A 20,171-nucleotide genomic window follows, 5' to 3' on the forward strand; every position below is an offset into this window, starting at 1 on the left:
CTTCTCTGGTGTTGAGATGACATGCATGTATGCACGTGACACGATTGTGCAGGACACCAATAATAATCCGAAAAGATATTTGATGAAATCGATGTCAGTTGTAGCCCTAAATGAGACACATTTGTGAGCGCAATCTTTGTACTGTGGGATGTCAGCAGCTGACATGACGTCACTGACTGGGACTTGGTGGAGTGATGTGGATTCCTCTTCTCACACCATCGCAGTGCATTGCTGTTCACGAGCTCTGAACCTTCATCAGATATTTTCTTCAAATATATAACGTGCTTCTCCTGCACCCCCCCCCCCCACCCCCGTAGGCCGGGTCTTTTAGAGGCCAAAGAACGACAGCTTTACGTTCACATTGCGGCACGTTTAGTTCAGTGCGTCGGATCGGTGCTTTCGGTCTCCAGCTGTGGGAGGAAGAGTGGGGCCATCGAGGACTGCAGATACCGCTGAGTGGTGCGAGCAGCGGCTGCAGGACTGTTATCTTCGCGACTAATGGCCCTGAGAGTAGCTTCTTACTCTTCAGAGGCTGCATTTGCTTAATCACCAAGATAATGCTGCCGTCGCTGCTTTGGCTCAGGTGCGAGGGTGATGTCCGCGTGTTCATGGTAAAGATATGCGTTTGGGCAGCACGCAGGGCCATGCCGTGTCTTGTGAGTGCTCACGGTTTCCTTCCACTTCTTGTATTAAAGAGACAGACAGCGGACTGAAGTCTCGGAGACGAGCAGACTGATAGCGGTCGACAGTGAAAGAGAAACAGAAGGGCCCAACCATGCATAGCTAGCATTCGTCCTCCGCGGAAGGCCAGCTATGCACCACCTCACCATTCACCACTTCTTTTCCTCTGTTTTCTACCTCACCCCTGAATGAGTCACCTCCAGCAGCAGGGCTCAGTCCAGAGTTTATGAATTAATCAATCTTCACTGGTGACTTTTGCCCTCAACGTGAGAACACAGCGATCCGCCCGGCAGGCGGCTTTTTGCCCTGATGTGAACAGCTGTGCCCCCCCTGGTTGTTATCTGGTGAAGAGTACATCATGTCGGTTGCGTTGTTGGGTGTGCGGGGTTGGTGGGAACAAGAGCCCTCAGTGTCAGTGGTGCGTTTTTGGTGAGGTTTACATTTGACAAGATCACTTGTATTATCTATGAAGGCAAAATTCATCTCAATACCAGACAACTTTATTTCATGTGACCTTTGGGATTCAGGCTGCGCTCAGCGGTACTGGCTGCTGCACATGATTGGTATTCGTTACCCATGTGAGAAATCAGATTGGTTTACCAGGGTGACACAGTTTAGTTATAAATGATGCAATAAACAAAATAATAATAACAATATTAAACAATACTGAAAACATTCTTCAAGAGATGATAATGCTAATTTCCCCCCCATCTACTCACATTTATATACAGAATTATTTTTTAAAAATGGAGGTAAGTTTTCCATACTAAAGCAAAGCAGTACAAACAAGTAGAAAATACAACAGCCGAAGAAAACTAGAAAGCTTAAGCACGCCAACGAGGATCTTTGATCCGGATGGTTGAAAAAGTGAGAGACGAAAAGAAGCACAACCTCCACGCGGAGAAACACCGCTGTGAGCGCTTCTCTTGCCAACTCGGTAACCGTGCAGGCCGGCAGATCCCTGCACTGGCTCTCTTATGTTGTGCCTTCTGTGCACTCCCAGGGAGAACAGCTTGTAGTTGGATTACGCAATTGAAAATGAACATTGTGCATCACAATTCCACGGAACAGCTTGCCGGATTTTAGACAGTTATATGATTGAGTAATTAAAACTAGCTAATGCGGATGTCTCTGCTTAAAGGGCAGCGTTTACCTGGAATTAAACATGAACATTTTATTTGAAAAAAGGGAATTAAATTACAAATTTCACAGCGAAAACATACACAAAAAAGAAAAACCTACACATTCCAAAGATTCAAATATTCACAATAATATCAAAGGAGATGGATTTGGCTTTCACTAATTCACCTTCCTTCCTACTCACATAATCAGACTCTGCTAACGCGTCTGTTTTATACCAACTTTTAAGTTAGATTTGAGATTAGTTGTAATGAATGTGATAATAAAGTCTTTGAATGAATTTTACTTGTAGTTATAAACAAAAATGCAGAGCTAGACAGAGATGAATATGCAGTAGACGATGTCACGTGTTTTTCTGCCTCCAGAGCCTAAATAAATGTAGAACTCTGAATAAATTCACTTTGTTAGCTGCAATTATTAAAATCAAAGGGATTGTCGAGAATAGGAAGAGCAGCAGAAGCGGCGTTCTCTGGGGGTAAAACTGCACTGACTCACTCTTCCCAAAGAACATCGCAACAAAGTAACAAATATACTTCAATCAGGAGAGACTCGTTCCGAATTGACAATACATTTAATAACATTGAAATAGTGCAAAATCTTTGTCCCAAACCAGGATAATCAAGGGGCCGTGATGTTGAGTTGCGCTCCGCTGGCGAAGAAGGAAGTTGTAGAATCCGAGGGTGACTGTGAAGTTTGCCTTGACGGCCGGCCGAAGGTGCCTGTGGAGGTGGAGGAGGCTCGCGTCCGGTTTCCAGCTGAAATGACACCTGATGGGAACAACGGAGAGAAACCCTTTAAAAAATTTTAAAAGCAACAATATGATTGGTTTAGCAACGTGGTGCCCCATTCGGTCGGTTGGCCAATTTCAACTGCCGGGAGACCGACTCAGGGATTTATAAATGACCTGCCGCGCAAAGGGAGTATGTTTATTACAAGACAAAATCAGTAATAATGCTCTCGACCAAGTGCCCCCAAAAGGTCAAATGTGACTCTAATTCTCTTCGTACGGGCTCTTCTAGTTCCTGTGATGACATTTAGAAGCCTGTCCACTTTTTAGAGGCTCTTTTAGCCCTTCATCAGCATCGGCTGTCCGAGGTCATCAGTTGTTTTTCGGCTGTTCCTTGTTCCTTGTTCAAGTCAAAAGGAAACTGGGCTTTCGAGGTTGTTGTCGCTTGTACACTATAAATGTCTCTCCAATTGGACATAAGATCAATGAAAACTGTGGCCAAAGTCATTCCTATGTACTTCTTTTAAGGATTTTGCTGTGAAGCCCTTTGTGTCATCTGCTCTTGAAATGCGATATATAGATTAAATGACCATTATTATTATCAGTGCAGCAACATTCTTTGTTAACAAAGGTCTCTCTTTATCACTCTGTCCCAGTCCGATAGCCCCGTCTGTCAAAGTGTCGGACGTTTTAAACCTGCCCTATCCGAAATGTCTTAGTGGCTTATTGTCAATTCTGCACTAAATTTGCAAAAGATTCAACATGCATCCATTAAACTGATGTCTGGCTGTGTGGGTAAATTATGCTCTTTTAAAAATAAATGTGAGCAACCATCTGAAATATGACAGCGCTCTGAGATGTGATGAAAAATCCCAATCCCCATAACCTGTAACACAATGGGATTAGACAGCACCCTCCATGCAGTCTGCACCAAACGCATACAAGGACAAATAGCAAAAGGTGCGTTGAGTCACCCCAGCTTATCTGTTTTCACCCGGCAAAAAAACAACAAAAATGTGTGTGCTTTCCCGTGCACACGCACGTGTCAACGCAAACATTCTGCTGGGTTGCCCACCATTTCAACCAGATATACACGTGTGCAGTGACACCTAAGGCTCATGACCTCACAAAATGGTATTTTTGCCAGTTGGATGGTTGGATGGGATTGTTGTTGTTGTGTATCTGTGTGTGTGAGAGAGAAGAATTTGATGCAATGCGAATTACAAAAGAAAAAGCTTTAACATAATGTGTATTGTGATTAAAAAAAATGAATTACAATATGTCAACTATTTAAATGGCAGATGCAATAAAAACAGAACACATTTAAAAAACATAGCATGATAAAATTCTAAAAATCTGAAAATTAACACGTAAAAACATTGAGATTGAAGTAAAGTATATGTCAATAAACAATAAAATAAAAAGCCAAGTTTTAAAGGTGATTTAAAATATGGGACAGAGTTTGTAGCCCTGATCTCCTCAGGAAGGTCGTCTCACAGTCAAGGAGCCTCATTGGCTGCATCACCTTCATATCTGGACCTTGGAATAACAATGAAGCATCATCCAAGGATCTTATGGTGCAGGAAGGTGCAGTGAAAACATCTGATGGACAAAAAACGGCACCGTATTTGTTATTAAAGCTGTGTTGTGACAATCAATCTCTGTGAAAGAATGAAACTAATCAGCATGACGATAAGAATTGGTGAGTCATCCGGAGCACATGATTAGCTTGAAATGTACCAGTCGTGATGGGACGTTACAATGTGCTACTATGTCAGCCAGTGAAGAATGACTCAAAAGAGTTTAAATACACTTTCATATTTCTTTGGATATTCTGTTGTGGTTGAGATAGATATTCCATCTGGTGCGCTCTGTCAGCATTTCTTGTCCACAGGAGGTGAAGCTGTTGGAGGAGTCGGCGACTTGGCCGCTCGCTGCGAGGCCTGAAGCGCAGAGCTGTCGCATTTGTCTCCAGAAAGGAGACTTACTGGGTTTCGCAGATGTAGCCTCGGCGGGACGATCTCCGCTCTGCTCGCCAGAGATTCCGCGCGTCTTCGGGGGCGAAAAGGCACCGATTTGACATATACTGTAATAATGACTCCTCCCGAGGCTCGACGTCAAGGAATAATAAAAAGAAGTCGCGTATGGGGTCGGGCGCCCTAAGGGTTTTTTTTCGCAAAGTTAAAGAAATTGTCGAACGCGTTCTCCTGAATTCTGACAACGGAGAGATGTGGGAGGAGGGCCTTTCAGAAGCTGTTCGGTGATCTGACAAGCAATTGAAGCGTGAAGCACACTGACCTCCTGAAGAAAGCAACTTCATGACAACTTCATGGGGAGTGTTTATTCCCTCCCCAGTTATGCAGGATAAAATAAGGCAACATGGTACCTCTTAATCTGCATCAGTACAGTATCTTAATACCTCAATCTCACGGTGCATATTGTTAAATTCAAGCGATTGACCCGAGGAGACGTAGAAGCTGATGTTGTGCTGCGGAATTAAACTTCTTCCTTCTTTCAATCAGCGTCTTTTCATACAACTGGGCTCTGAGTAATGATGATGATGACAATGAAATTGACCCAGCTGAACACATGATTGGATAACCGGGACCCTGTGAACCCGACTCAAGTGTAGTAGTTAAAGGCACAAAAGAGGAAGTCACTTTGTGAGGAGAAAGGAGTGACTCAAACCTGGCGCAGATTACTTCCTTTCATTTTGCTATTAGCCATTATCAACCACACAGAGCCCATTGGAACACAAACCAAGCCAGAGAGAGAGAGAGACAAGGGCGTTCAAGAAAACAATTCCTTTGTTTTTTTTAAATAATGCAAGTTTGGGCCTTTTTTTAATTCTTGCAAACATGATCTGATTTGCTCTCCTTAGCAAATGGGAAGATGAAAAAAAACAGGTGGGTCCGAGCATAGAGGGTGTTGAATGGAAATTAAGTTCAGCCCCTCAGTGCGGGCGCCAGGCTGTGAAAGAGCGTGTTATATTGTGCCTGCTGGAATGCCTTCCCACTACGGGTGTACGATTCATTTTAACAACGATTCGATTCGAATCGCGATTCATGGTTGCCGATTTGATCCATGGACGATCTGGGTTAATTTAGAAAGATTCGATTCGATCCAGTGACTTGAAATCGATTCAGTAACTTTACTGGACAAAGTTTCTGAGATCCCTGTTGTTTCTTGTAAGGAAATCGGGTTTAAATTAATTATGGATATTATAAACAAGCAAACAACAATTAATGGCAAATGTATTAACCTTTTATTTGAATCAAGTGCCATTTTCAATGTAAACATTACACAATAATTACACAATGTTTAGATCAATTCACAGAACCCCAGACATTTTTAACCTCATTGTAGGGTCGCACGTCTTTACAGATAAACTTGGCAATTGTTGCTGTGATGTTGAGTTTGGTGCTGGCGAGGCCTGATGTGTCTGCAGAGCTGGAGTTACCTGCTGCTGCAGCGGTGACGCTGCTAGAGGTCCTGACTGTCGGCGTTGTTTAATCCCACGGCGCCTTAGTAGATGGCCGGAAAGATTCGTCGTGTTTCTGTGGTTTCTATTTGGCTTCTACATATTCTACAAACAGCGACCGACTTATTTAGAACACCTCCGTGTTTGCAAAAGCCGAAATGTTTCCACACGCTGGATCGATGAGTTGGTTTGTAAATGTCTCGCTCACAGTCGTCTCCTCCACGCTGTGTTTTGTTGTTGTTCAGAGTTTCGCGCGGCTGCCGCTGCGTACCGATGACGTCACAGACAGGCAGACGTTTAACGTAACGTTTAACGTGTCTAAAGTGCTAAAAAACAAACAAACATCCATACCGTTTTTGTACTTAAATCCAATGTGCAGTTTCCATTTCAATCAATTTGTAATCGATATATGTCGTCCGGAACGCCGATTTGCGGAGCACAGATCGATTCAGTTGGATCGCAGGAATATAAATCGATTAATCGATTCACTGAATGAATCGTTACACCCCTACTTCCCACCCTGCCTTGCCTTGCAGTAACTCCCCCCCCCCACCCCCTCTCTGTCTCTCTAACTTTGCCCCCTGCAGAATGTTTCCTGGGGCAAGCAGTACTCTTACGCCCTCTTCAAAGCCATGAGCCACATGCTGTGCATCGGGTACGGCGCGCGGGCCCCCGTCAGCATGTCTGACCTGTGGATCACCATGCTGAGCATGATCGTGGGAGCCACGTGCTACGCCATGTTCGTGGGACACGCAACGGCTCTGATTCAATCTCTGGACTCCTCGCGCAGGCAATACCAAGAGAAGGTAAGCACCGAGCCGCGACGTGAAACATCTGAGATGATGGACAAATCTCTGTCATGTTTTGTTGTTTTAGGGTAACTAATCCTAAAAACCAGCGGGACGGTCTTGCATGTTAATCTCTGCAGGTTTTGCTCTTTCCGGCAGAGTAAGATCCTGCTCGTTGGAGCTAGACTGAACTAAATTAGGCCTTCTCTCGGTGGCCCAATGGGTTGAGCTCTCACAGATCACCATATCCGGGGCGATGACTAGGAAAGAGGATTTTATTTCCCCGAGCAGATCATACGAGGCCAACGGGGTGAAGAGGTCTGTGACACGACCAGCCGACTCTTTGCCGATACGCTGCCTGTGAACACATTGTATTTTTCCGTTTCATTTCACTCCCTCTTACATCAGTTTTTGGTCAGGATTTCATTTTTTTTTTTTTTCCCCGGGTGGAATTTGATTATCCAGCAGTTCAGCCGGGCCACCATCTGTGATCCCGCTGAGGGGGCCTGAGCAATTCCCACACCACGTGGCCGTAACTGCGATTTGAGCTCGCACGCAAGGAGCTGACTTTAAATCCCAAACTTTGTCCACACTTGCAGGATTGTGTGTGCATACATACACTATCGCAGTGCAGGGGATTACAGTCCTCTTTTGGACGCCTTCATCCACTTAAGGACATAAGTTTTGATTAAAATGAACAGTCAATCTTTGACCCGGGTGATGTAATCACAGACAGACTGATTCAAAACAACTATGTCGTCATTTTACAGTATACATGATTCAAAATAAAGGAGCAATGGATTCAAATTAGTACCGGCCTGTGGTAGAAACTCTTGAGTAGAAAATATTGAAAGCCATTCATGAATATAGTTTCAAGCAGAATATTTCGTTAGATAACCACATTTTGACTTTCACTGTACACTGATGATTTTGGATGTTATGAATGAAGCATTACACAAGAAGCCTTTTCAGTGCCGCATCAAACACATTAGTGTCCCAATCTCTGATTTTCCAATACCAAATGATCTGCACAGGCCCAAAACTGTCATTTGCCATTGCTATATATATCAGATGGACGTTGCATGACATTCTCCTCATTAATAACATGCAGGATTTGAAAAACTCCCATCAGTGACTAATTGGTCAGGACCAATCAGGTTTGGACAGATAATCGAAGCAGCCCGACTGTATTCACGTGAGCCCAATCACAGACACACACTGAGGCAGGACTGGACTGATGAACACAATGTACACCTCAATTATCCAGCTGGAGGTTGTCGCCATGATTTTCCTCAGAGCATCGACTCGGCCGAGTCACCTTGGCTTTGACTATAACAAGACATGCCAAAGTATCAGTTCATTAATGCACACCTCCCGTATAAAAGCATTTAGCTGTTATGGAATCATTCTGAAAAGCTGTCCTGACCTTGCCAACCGCTTCCATGGTCAATTAGAACAGAAACAACCCCTCTGTGGCTGGTCCGTGGGTTTTTGGTGCAGCATTGCAGTGTTGTTATATATGGCACTTAAAACGCATCATTAGGAGCACAAGCTTCTATGCCTTTATGTAAAACACAATAGTAATTGTTGCAGTATCATTACAGCACAAAGCCACCGACACCGCAGTCAGGCAGTCATCTTCTCTACAGCTCGTCCTCAGAGGGCCGTGCAGGGGCTGCAGTCCATCCCCGCGGGCATCGGGGGAAAAGCCTGGACGGGTCGCCGTGTCAATTGTAGGGCTGAAGTAGAAAAAAGTTCACACAACCACAGGCGATATAAAAGTCTCCAATTAACCTATCCTGCGTGTCTTTGGACTACGGGAGGAATGGGGCTTTAGATCGGGCAATAAAGGGTCACCACTCACTTACGCACTGGTAAATGTCCTCCTGTCAGGCATAATAATAAGTAAAAAAATAAAACAAGTCCGTGGAATGAATCTTGAATTCACGATTGTTGCAAACAGGACTGATCCGGGCCGGTTACGACGGAGGTCCGAGTCGCCCACAGCAGACACGTCGGCCATTTGCGGCCCCTGTTTGAATTAGTGAAATGCGTCTTGCTCACTGTACGATGCACATCTGCTTCGCAGCAAATCTGCTTCATCCACGTCCCGCTTTAGCCCTTTAAACATCCCTCCCGGCATCGATCTGACAACTTTCACGCTGCAAATGCCACGTTGTGGTAACGGGGCCCCAGTGTGGAGCCGGATTCGGCTCGGGCAGATTTGCCGCATGGCTGTGCATATCAATGGAGCAGGCTGAGCAGCAGCAGGGACGGGTTCAGGGTGCTCAGCCTGTAGTCGTCACATCTTTCAACTGTCACCGCCGGGGGGTCGGAAACATGGGGGGATGGATGTTGGTGTGAGGTTAGACAGTGGCTAAGGAGGGAGGGTTGTTTATGAAGAGACGAGGACGGGAGAGAGAAAAAAAAACGTGCAAGTAATGATTCTCGAAGATATGTTTTACTTACAATTACAAAGACTGCTTTCAAGAACACGGCCGTCATTTGAAGAGATGGACGGAAACGGATTAAGAGAAAGACGTGGATGGAGAGAGCGGGAGGGAGGGAGGGAGGGGGAGGAAATGACGGCGTAAAACATGCATAGTCCCCCGACATGCAGTGGTGTCCTGGTGCTGAATCATTGTAAGCCATCACACAGCTGTGTGTCATCCAGCGGCTCTGCATTAATAACCTTTGCCTTATTCACATACTGGGTTAAGAGAACTACTTGTGTGCTCGTGATAAACTTTACATAGAAAACATTTAAATCTGCATGCATGTATGTAAATTGAGTATACTCCTGCATAATTATAGGGCAAATGCATAATTCTGCATTTGCCCTATAGAAGAAATAGTTAAGAAATTTGCTTGTTTACTGTCTTGCCGAGAAGCAGATGAAAAAACGACTGATATCACTTTGATGTCAGTGCTTTAAATATGAAGCTACTGTATAGCAGCAGATGTTAGCTTAGCTTAGCATAAAGCCAGGAATCAGGGGGAGGCTGGAAGAGGTAGCTCTGGCAGAAACATGTCTATCCTGTCGACCGAATGGTCCAACTTAGAGCACATTCACCAGACCTCCCACATCTTACGGCTCATAATAACATTATTATTCATGCAGACAACAGAAGCCCCTCCGACTAATACAATCAACAGGCCTGGTGGCGCCACTGGTGAGAACCGAAGTGGGATTAATTTTGTACCCAAGGTTTCATCCCCATGGGAGCTTAGAACTGACTCTCTAGATAGAGAGCGGGAGACATGAATGAGGAGCAACATATTTATAGTCTTTGTTATGACAACAATGGCTTAAGCCGGAGGCCACATATCGCACCTGAAGTACCGGTGGACGTCACGTCATGCTCAGCGCCTGAATAAGCGAAACACCCGCGCGCTTCCACTTTAAACTCAATCACAGCATCAGCGTCATAATGCTGCAGCCGTTAATGTGACTAAAGTGTCTTCTTCTTTCTCACGGACAAATCTCATTTTGTGGGCCATGTTTGCATCCTGGGAGCCTGCCACTGGACTAGACTCCCAACCACGCAGCTACTTCTTGGCCCTCACCCATTGTTCTGTTGTAATTCCCAGAGGCCTTGTGGGAGACAGTGTTTTTTTTTTTCTTCTCAGGTGTCAGGGCCTTGGACTGTCTGGAAAGATTCTTTTCACAGCGCTGGCTCTGTCTGCGGAACGCCGGTGTGAGGAGGGAGACTGATCAAAATAGATTAGCCGGCGTATTCTCTCTTTTGCCCTCTTCTTTGGGTCAATAAATGGCTCGCAGATAGAATTTGAGGCCCCGCTAGAATGAAGTGAAAAACCACAAACGGGACAGTTCCCACATCTTGTTACGTGCAATATTGCACAAATGGAAAGGTCCTGCGTCCAGCTGTGCATGTGCACTAAGAAAAAGAAACAAAATAGTCACTGGACATCTGGCTTACTGATGGTTAGGCTACAAAACGGTTTAATATTTTTCCTTCTCCCTCAGTCCCTCAGTCCGACAGTAAGAGGAACAACCACGATGGTTTTAATATGTTTTCATTTTAAATTACCATCAAAAGCTACATCCCTCTAACTCATAAGGAAATGAATTCAATACATTGTCCTTGGTACAAATTGTATTCAGAGCAAAATAACTACAGACTATTGAACCAGCGGTTCAGTTTACAGTAACAATACCTTGAATAAGAGTTAAGTTGCATATGAAAAACATATGAAAAACAAATAATTTGGAATAAATTATTGCCACTATTATTTGTCCTTTAATACATTTCAATGTTAAACTATTACTTTTTTTTCATTGAAATGAAGACATTTTTAAAGGTATTCTTTGTAGTTTACTAGTTCTTGATCATGATGTTAAGTGAATCTTTTATTATTGATATACTGTAACATTGGCACATTAACAGCTTATGGGCGAGGCAAGCTTACTTATACAGCACAATTCATGCACCAAATCAGTTTACAAGTACTTCACATTTCGTTAGGAAACAACATTATAACAGACGAGTGTCCCTTTGACGCTAAAATCAATTCTGTACTCTGCACAGCTCATGCACTCAGGATTAAAGAAATGACAAATCATGCAAATAATTGCCAGTCATGCAATTTCGAACCATCTGGCTCGTTGTCATGCAGCCTCCACGTCTCTCTCTCCGAGATATCAGGTAAACCTCGCTGGTTCACATGAGGTCGTACAGCTCGGTTTCCCATTAGGACCCGGCTTCCTGCACGGGTGAGATAATCAGAACTGCTACCTTGGTCTGACATAGCCGGAGGCCTGTGCTTGTTCCTACTTCCCTGCACCACCTGCCTCCCTCGTTCTGTCTCTGCCTCCGCATGCACACGGAACCAGGACACGGCACCGTGACTGCTTGTCCTCGATGCAGAGACACAAATACACACCGGGAGAAGATCACACTTTGGAAGAGCCTCGTGTGTTTGTGTGTCGGTTGGTGCGAGAACACGTGTAGCAACTGATGATCATCTGATTTCTTTGTCTTCCCAGTACAAGCAAGTGGAGCAATACATGTCCTTCCACAAGCTTCCAGCAGACATGCGGCAGAAAATCCACGACTACTACGAGCATCGCTACCAGGGCAAGATCTTTGACGAGGACAACATCCTGAGTGAACTCAACGACCCGCTCAAAGAGGTGAGACCACTTCTGTGTTAAGAGCCTAAACTAAATCGAAAGTAGAGTTCTTTCAACTAGCAACACATCTTTTTTTTTCGAGAGGGTTCATTTGAAGGTTTATTTTTGGAACATGTAAAAAACAGGAAAAACATGTCAAATCTAGAAAAAAAGAAAGCTTCTTGACAGGTAAACTGTCACCCAGTGGTTTTAATTTGAAAAACATGAATGAGTTTATTCCCTCAAGATGAAGCGCGAATCTTCATTTGGCGCCTTCGAGCGTGCAGCACCTGAAGCTGAAATACTAACCCCCTCATCTCATTTTATAATAATAACGGATTCTCCTCAGCATCCTCAGTGAACCCGGACTCATCAGAGATGAAAATAATCTGCACCAGAAACGTTACCTGAGCCTCAATTTCAGTACAACAACCTGAGCTGAGTTTGTTTCGTATACGATAAGTTCTTACAGGTACACAGCCTGAGGATCCAGGGTACTATATATGTTATTCCCCCTTATCAAGAGGGGCAGATTATAGTGGAGTCGGTGAGCAGTTTTGAATAGCGTGGCTGACCCCTTCATCGCAGCAGATTACATGGGTAATTAAGCATAGGTGCATGGGAGAAGAGCGCATTGAAAAGCAAAGCGAGCATAGGAATCGTGACCATCCTTCATAAAGCCCCATTAAGTCACTGTGTGGGGGGCAGGGGGGGGGCAGAGGGAGCGGGGGGCTGCTGCACCATCCCACACACTCAAAGGGAGGTGCAGTCCCAGACGCAGAGAATCCTTCAGGCCTAGTCCGCCGTGCCGAGCAAGCTAAGTCCAGATCTGCAGACAGACACAATGGAAGATTTGCCACTGGGACAGACGCCGAAGCAAAACAAGGCAAATATACGTAAATAATACCGTGATTCCTGAACACACATTCACATGTGTTACAGAGCGTATTACTGCCATGTTCTTATGTTCTTTAGGTCATTTAGTATTTAGTTACCCACCTGCACGCGACTCCTCTTCTCCTCTTCCTTTTAAAAAGCTAGATGAGTAATGTCAATGCTACTTCTCTAAATGAGTTTGCTTTTGACAACTCCTATTTGAATAATACTGAAATGATTTACTTCTCTGCTCGACACATCTGTTTCGGTCAGTGCAATACGACTTTAGTTTGGAGAGACAAAGTAAGGAAGAAGCGTGGTTTCATTTTCAATCTGAGTGTCCATCTAGTTCCTAACTATTTACCACCAAATAATCTATGCAGCTCCATCCCAGACCCATTCCAGGAGGACTAACTCAGACTAAAGTAGCTGAGTCGGGCTGATTGCCAAGTGTCCAGCACAATTCTGGGGGTGTTGACCTGCAGGTCAATTTGGGATCAGAATCAACTCCGCTTAGCAGCACTCTCATTCACTTTGGACCAAACGAGGGCCATGAAATCGGCCCAAGTGTACTTTAACTGATTCTGGCACATAATTTATCACGAGGCTTTCATGACCACCAGCGACTCCCATGACAACTCCTTTTCAGTGGGAGAAATAGCTTTGGGTTCGATGTGTAATCAAAAGGTAATGATGCTTAAAGCAACCCATTCAGTTAATGGTGTACCGCTATGGATGATGGTGGAATGATTTCTTTTTAGGACACTCCAACATCCAATAGCTGATTGTTTGCTGCCGCAAAGAATTGAATGGATTTGTTATTAGACAACTTAGAACCAAACATGAAAAAAAAGAAAAGGATGATTGCATTGAATGTTTTGCCATTTAGCAGCGGATGTCTCAGATTCCTCATGCCCACGTACGCACCAACAAATATCTGTACAATATTGTACCGCTATAAATATAAATAAATAGTTATGATTTCCAGAGCAATGAAACAAAAATATAAAGCATAACCGTTGTCAAATCTATGCAGTTTTCATTATTGGGCCAAAATACAACATTACAGTTGAACTGTTTTGCTGTTTTTTTCTGCTCCCCCCCAGAAAACTGCTTACTATCTAATTCATTAGTCGTGGTGCATGAATGAGGTCAGAGCCCCCGTGGCATTAGCTGACACCGGCATCTGAGGCTGAGCTTACATCTCTTTGCGAGCGTCCCAGAAATTGGTTATCTCTCTGTCAATGTCCTGTTGTCACTGGAGGAGAGTTATCCCTCACTGGCTGGGGTGGGTGGGGGGAGGGGGGGGGGGGGGGGGGGGGCAACAGCACACCAACGCAGTGCCACAGCTTTCCACCCGCACAGCAACAGAGATGTATGGGTAAACAGGCAACAAGCTCCTAATCTCCTGCCGGGTCCGAGGGGACAGGATGAGACCAGCGAGATGGCCTGCAGCCGGGACCACAGGGCGCAAACTCATCAGGGCCTGACTCGTGTGCCAAGAAGTTTATTCTTAGGAGTGATGGGAATTGCTTTAGAGGTATTAGGGATGAAGCAGCGGTGCTCATCCGAGTAGAGAAAAGCAGCAGGATGTGGGGCGGTGGTTCAGATGACCCGACCGACGGTCGTTTGTAGGTGGAGGCTGTTGTGGCACGCTACGTGGTCTAATTTGTTTAACCGGCACTTTCTTTCCTTTTTTCTTTACTCCACCAGGAAATCGTCAACTTCAATTGCCGTAAGCTTGTGGCCACCATGCCTTTGTTTGCTAACGCTGACCCCAACTTCGTGACGGGGATGCTGAGCAAGCTAAAGTTTGAGGTCTTTCAACCCAACGACTACATTATCCGAGAGGGCACGGTCGGCAAGAAGATGTACTTCATTCAGCACGGGGTCGCAAGTGTCATCACCAAGTTCAACAAGGAGATGAAGCTGACTGATGGATCGTACTTTGGAGGTTAGAACAAAAAACGGCTCAAAATGACAAAATGTCTTCTTTATATTTTACCCCCCTCCCGTGAAGATACAAACATGAATCATATATGTGGGCGCTGCCATGCAAGAACACGCCGAATGCATTCCCACAGTCTGTTCATGCAGTTACACATTGAGGTCTTGCGTCTGATGCTGTTTTAAACTAGGTTATTACAGATGTAGCTCCTCATTAACCAGTGTTGGACGTTAGTCAGCTTCTGCAGTTGCGTAACCACTCATCTGGTTGTCGGAGTAGGCCAAGGCGTGGATCAGGCGTCCCTTAGGACACACAGAAGTTCCTCCCTCAACCCTCAACCCTCACATACACACACACACATACGCATGAACTCCCCATCCATAAGTTCCTGCTGCTTGGCACTGACAGGAGCAGCCAGTGTAAAATCCAGAGCCATTCCCTGGTTCTCTTCTCTCTCTTTCTCTTGGCACGAGTCTTATTCCCTCGCACAAAACAACAACAGTCATCATACATTTTTTAAATGTCACATGTAATTTCGTAGCACGTTGTTTACTCAAACAGAACATCTGCCAGCGTTTTTTTTGTCAATGTGAAAGCAAAGTAAAGTTTACTATTTTAGAGGATCTTGCATATTTTATCTCACGAGTTCCTCGCCACCATGGAAGGAGGCTGAGCAGTCTGAGAATACCTTCGCTTTGGAGTTTCTCGTGGCGTGCCGCTCATGTCTCAGAGGCGAGCAAAGGAAGGGATCTATTAAAAAAAAAATAGAAATAAGTGTTTTTTTTCCCACTTGTTCAAACCACAGGATTGCTGTCATGCTACTAAGTGTGCAAAGCTTCACAGTAAACACAATGCAGGAGGAGAGGGTGCGTTTTAACTTCTTCAGAGGGTGGACATGTCACACGGTTAAGATATGCGGCGGTTCCAGTGGCGTTCGGTTAATCCTCAGCTCAAGAGATGTTCCGCCAAGGAATTATTGTAGCACAGAACAAGACGATCTTGATTAAGAAAGTAAGCTGAAATGTCAGGATAAAACCCTCAGCCAAGGAGGCTCCGACGAGCGGGTCGCAGCGGCAGTCAGCGGAGGGCATTTATCAAACAATTTCAGATTAAAACAAAGGGGACGCAGCAGCTTAACTGGTCCCTGTTTCCAGTTAGAGGATGAAACGTAATGATGGTGGTTGGGTCGACTGAACAGTGGTGGGCAATGCTGTAGTTTGATGGTTAGATGCTTGCGTATCATTAGTTACATTCTAACAATGTTGTAAATAATCATTATGGTCTGCAGAGCCTAGCGTCCTGGTCTTGTGAATCACCTGCTGCCCCTCTGGTGACTCTAAAGTATTATTAATTTAGAACGGCTACAAACTATATTCTTTGACTATATGTGTTTCAAATGAAAATGTAAATGCCTCGTTGGAATTTGTTATCCCCTTAATCTGCAGATCCCCTTAACTTCACAGAGCTCCAGGGCGCGTTTCAGCCTATATTGTCTATAGTTTCTCATCCAAAAAAGGAGTCCCGCTGAGACCACATTTTAAAATACAGGAAATGTGCTAAGGCAGATTCTTTAGCGATTACCTTCGTCGAGCTGTTTAAAAGATTGATTTTGTCCGACAGGGACTAACTCTAATTGTGTTGAGCTTGTGTGTGTGTGCTGTGCTCTCACTCTGTGCAGTGACTGACAAATAACATCACAGATTGATTGAGCAGAATACAAGCGAGTTCTACTTTAATTATGACAAATAGCGCAGGAAGCTTAAAAAAATCAGAAGAAAACAAAGCTTGCAGTCGATGTTCCCGTTTCATCTTTTAATATAAAACGATATGTGTTCCTGTGGAATTAAATAAAGGGCACGCTGTTATTTTTTGCCCTGTTCATTCCGTGCCGGCCCACCTGCTGTTGCCTTCGGCCCAGCTGGTACTCTCACCCTTTTGCTTGGCATCAGTGGATGAGTTGGGAGCAGCTGGCTGCACCAGGCACCTCACTCGTCCCCCTTTTCTCTGATGGTTCACACTCCCCTTTACAACCAGGCCAAACCGTGGCTAGAATGACAAATCAGTGAGCGGCTGAGACTGAGACGGACACGGAGGGAGGCCGAGCGAGGAACAAAACCGGCCCCCCTATTAGCATGGTAATGAGTCCGGACATCCGTGAGGACAGCGGGTCGCAAAGCACCTCCTGACACGCTCAAGGCCGCGCCAGCGTGCTGCAGAGGCATCACGTTAATCACCCCTGGACCTCTGTGATGGGATTACCTATCGGCAGCACACCGCTCTGCCACTCGGAGGCTAAGGGACTCCTAGATTGTAATGTTAGCCGCTCAGTGACAGACGCAGACGCAGCGCATGAAACTCCCTGCTGGGCCTAAACGTCTCAGTCCCATGGGACCCCCCTCTCTTCGGGTCACATCCGTGTAAGGAGAACGTGGAGGGAGGGGCTGTGGGGGGTGGGGGGGTTGTCATGGGAGGATGTGACAAACGAAGTGATGGCAAATTTCCACAAATGCTCCTGAGGTAGGTGTGATGCTTTGTTGCTAGGTGACGGACACGCTTCAAGTTGCATCATGTGGAGTGTTGTCGGGTTACGAACGTCGTCCTCGAAGGCCGTTAATGGGTGCGTTCTGCTCGGATCAGGTAAAAGTAAGATATGCTAGGTGACTGCTTTTCATGTGTCCCGGCCGAATCGTTGGCAAGCCCACGAACAAGCACGCGTGGACGTTTGTGTTTGCGACGTATCGCGAGCGAGTGTTAAAACAGTGAACGTTGGCGCGGCCTAAAATTAGGGACTCCTCCTGTGCTCTGTCAGCGGAGTGTCGGCTTTCATGTGCTCAAACAGCTCACAACTGGAGTTCATTGCAGTCTGACAAAATGAATTAGCTCAATGTGAAAGCAGTACTCCAACAGAGGAAAGCTGGTAGGAATAGATGAATTGTGTTGGCCCCCACTGCTGCTGGCATCCTTTCTAAAAGTCTGCTGTGGTGGAGGTGTCGTACTTATAGTCTAAAATCAAATCTAAACCCACGATTATTGTTAACTGTATTATTTGTTAAACATGACTTGTTTCCCATGAATACAACTTTTGGAACACTGTTATTCGCCTTCTGTTCAAAATGAGAAGATGGAAACCCGCCTCAGGCCCGCCTGCCGATCCGTAAAACACACCTCCGATCCCACGCTAGGTACCACTTTCCCCTCTGGAGGTCGGCATGCAGGCTTGTGGATGAACCCTTCACTCTTTGTGAGAAAACATTCTACCTCCACGAAGCTTTTTCTTTCTCTCTCCGCGTCTCCTTTTTCCTTCCTGCGTTAAATGAGGTGACCACTTAAACGGGAGCTTTTGTTTTTCCACCATAGCAGCACTAACACCTTTTTAGCACCCGCAGCTTGAGAGTGTCGCTCTCACATCTCGTGTGCTCCCCGCGCTCTCATTTCCATGACGGCCGAGGCGTCACCACGAGTTTAACGTTTAACGGCTTAATCGAGATTGGAAGTTTTTTTTTTGCCGCGGATTTGGAGAAGAAGGGCAGACGTGGGCGGAGGTTGAGCGGCGTTGGCGGTTGAAAAGAAACCGAGCGAGGGCCGATGCTTAGAAGACGGCCGTGGTGTTTTACGAGCTTGAGAGGAGACGAGAGGACGCGTGGGCTGAGTGAGGCGCGGAGAGTGTGAACTTTCTGCCCGGTGTCGATAATTCATGAAAACACTAATGTCAGGGTTGTACCACCTCAGAAATATGTATGTATTTACTGCTGGTTAGGGTAAATTCACATTGGTTTGCCCGTCTTTAACAACGGCGAGAGAGCACTGGTTTCAGAAATGAAGCATATGGTCATTTTGATTTTTAGGTGCCTTTGCTTCAGGGTGAGTCAACAGCATGTAACGTTTACTGTTAACACCAGTTCGTGCAATCAATCAATTGCTCTCTTGTAGCGGCAAGAATAAGCGTCCTACTGATAGAAAGTGATTTCTAGTCACTGATGTGACTCTAGAATTATTATCTAGCGTTACCCAAGCACTCTACTTAATTACAACTTGGAGATACATTACTTATTTGTATTTCCACCTCATCCCTTTCTTTGCTTCTACTACACTACATTTCAAAAGCACAATGTGTACTTTTCACACCATAAACAACAGGTCACCATCCCTATTGTATCCGTATTTGTGATTTATTGGTAAACACTCGTGTCTTATTGGACCTCTCTGAGGGGATTTTATTCATTTGTAAAATGAAAATCTTTTTTTAAGTCATACAAATTTACTTTGCCGATTTCCTTCCCCTTTAATCATCCTATGACCCTTTATAAGGGCACCATCGTAGGGTCGATCACCACATGGCTAAATGAACTTAAATTCAATTCCAAGTACTTCCTACACCACTCATAATGACAACTACCAGTAGATCTACTGTTCCCCCATTCATTTACAGACAGGTGCATTGATTGCACACAGGTAATTACAGTAAAATACAAAAGAGAAACACAATGTATGCCATGTGTTTTAATGTGTTCCTCTATTGATCTTAAACGTTGCACAGAGCGATGTTCACTCCTCTGCACGTACCAACCACACCGTCGTTTAGCTGCCCATTACATTTGAGAACGGATGCAGAGCTTTTCGTGCAGTCACGCCTTACAGGCTTTTAGTTATTTCCTTTGCAAAGCAGACTACCGCAGGGGGTATTGGGACCCTCAGCTCCCCCCAGAATGACAGATTATCTTAGTATAATGCGAGCGACGGCGCCGCTGATGGTTCACATTCTGCCTCTGTAACCTTTCGTGCACAAGATCCATCTGTATGCTAATCTGTAACAGCAGTTGCCGTAATGATTTCCTTTATTTCCCCTGTTTTCCGCGCTCTCAACCCTTTGTCCTCCTTTTGTGTTCCCGCCGCACAGAGATCTGTCTGCTCACCAAGGGCCGGCGAACGGCGAGCGTGCGCGCCGACACTTACTGTCGACTCTTCTCCCTGTCCGTGGATCACTTCAACGAGGTGCTGGAGGAGTACCCCATGATGCGACGCGCGTTCGAAACGGTCGCCATCGACCGATTGGATCGCATAGGTAAGACCCGCCCACGTCCGACTCCCGTCCTGTCTGGTTGTTCGGATCTCTTGCCTGTCATCGTGCCTTGTCGTCTTGTCTCTATCAATATTCGTTGGCCTTCTTTCTTCATAAAAGCATTGTGTCCGCCATCTTGGGCTGCATGGCCGGTATGCTGTCTTGTTTTTGTTGTTGTTTTTTTTTTTAAACTTCCGTCTTTCTTTGTATTAAATGACATTTAAAAAAAACTGTTGTAACCAGCATTAATCCTTCTAAAGAACCAAAGTCGAGTTTTGTGGTTGGATTAACTGGAAGGCAGTGCATGTCGCTGTCCGGGAGGGAGTCACTCCGCCCC

General features: G+C 45.3%; 1 protein-coding gene across 1 annotated transcript in view; it reads left to right on the top strand.

Moving 5' to 3' along the window:
* hcn1 (hyperpolarization activated cyclic nucleotide-gated potassium channel 1) overlaps nucleotides 1–20,171 on the top strand; it is a 56,388-nt gene that overhangs the window by 25,854 nt on the left and 10,363 nt on the right. The window contains exons 4-7 of the mRNA XM_040197739.2: nucleotides 6,617–6,835; nucleotides 11,826–11,972; nucleotides 14,541–14,781; nucleotides 19,673–19,837. Coding sequence (XP_040053673.2) covers nucleotides 6,617–6,835; nucleotides 11,826–11,972; nucleotides 14,541–14,781; nucleotides 19,673–19,837 — 772 coding nt within the window. The remainder of the gene's footprint in view (nucleotides 1–6,616; nucleotides 6,836–11,825; nucleotides 11,973–14,540; nucleotides 14,782–19,672; nucleotides 19,838–20,171) is intronic.

The sequence above is a fragment of the Gasterosteus aculeatus genome, chromosome 14 (assembly GCF_964276395.1).
Source record: "Gasterosteus aculeatus chromosome 14, fGasAcu3.hap1.1, whole genome shotgun sequence".
NCBI classification, from domain to species: domain Eukaryota; kingdom Metazoa; phylum Chordata; class Actinopteri; order Perciformes; family Gasterosteidae; genus Gasterosteus; species Gasterosteus aculeatus.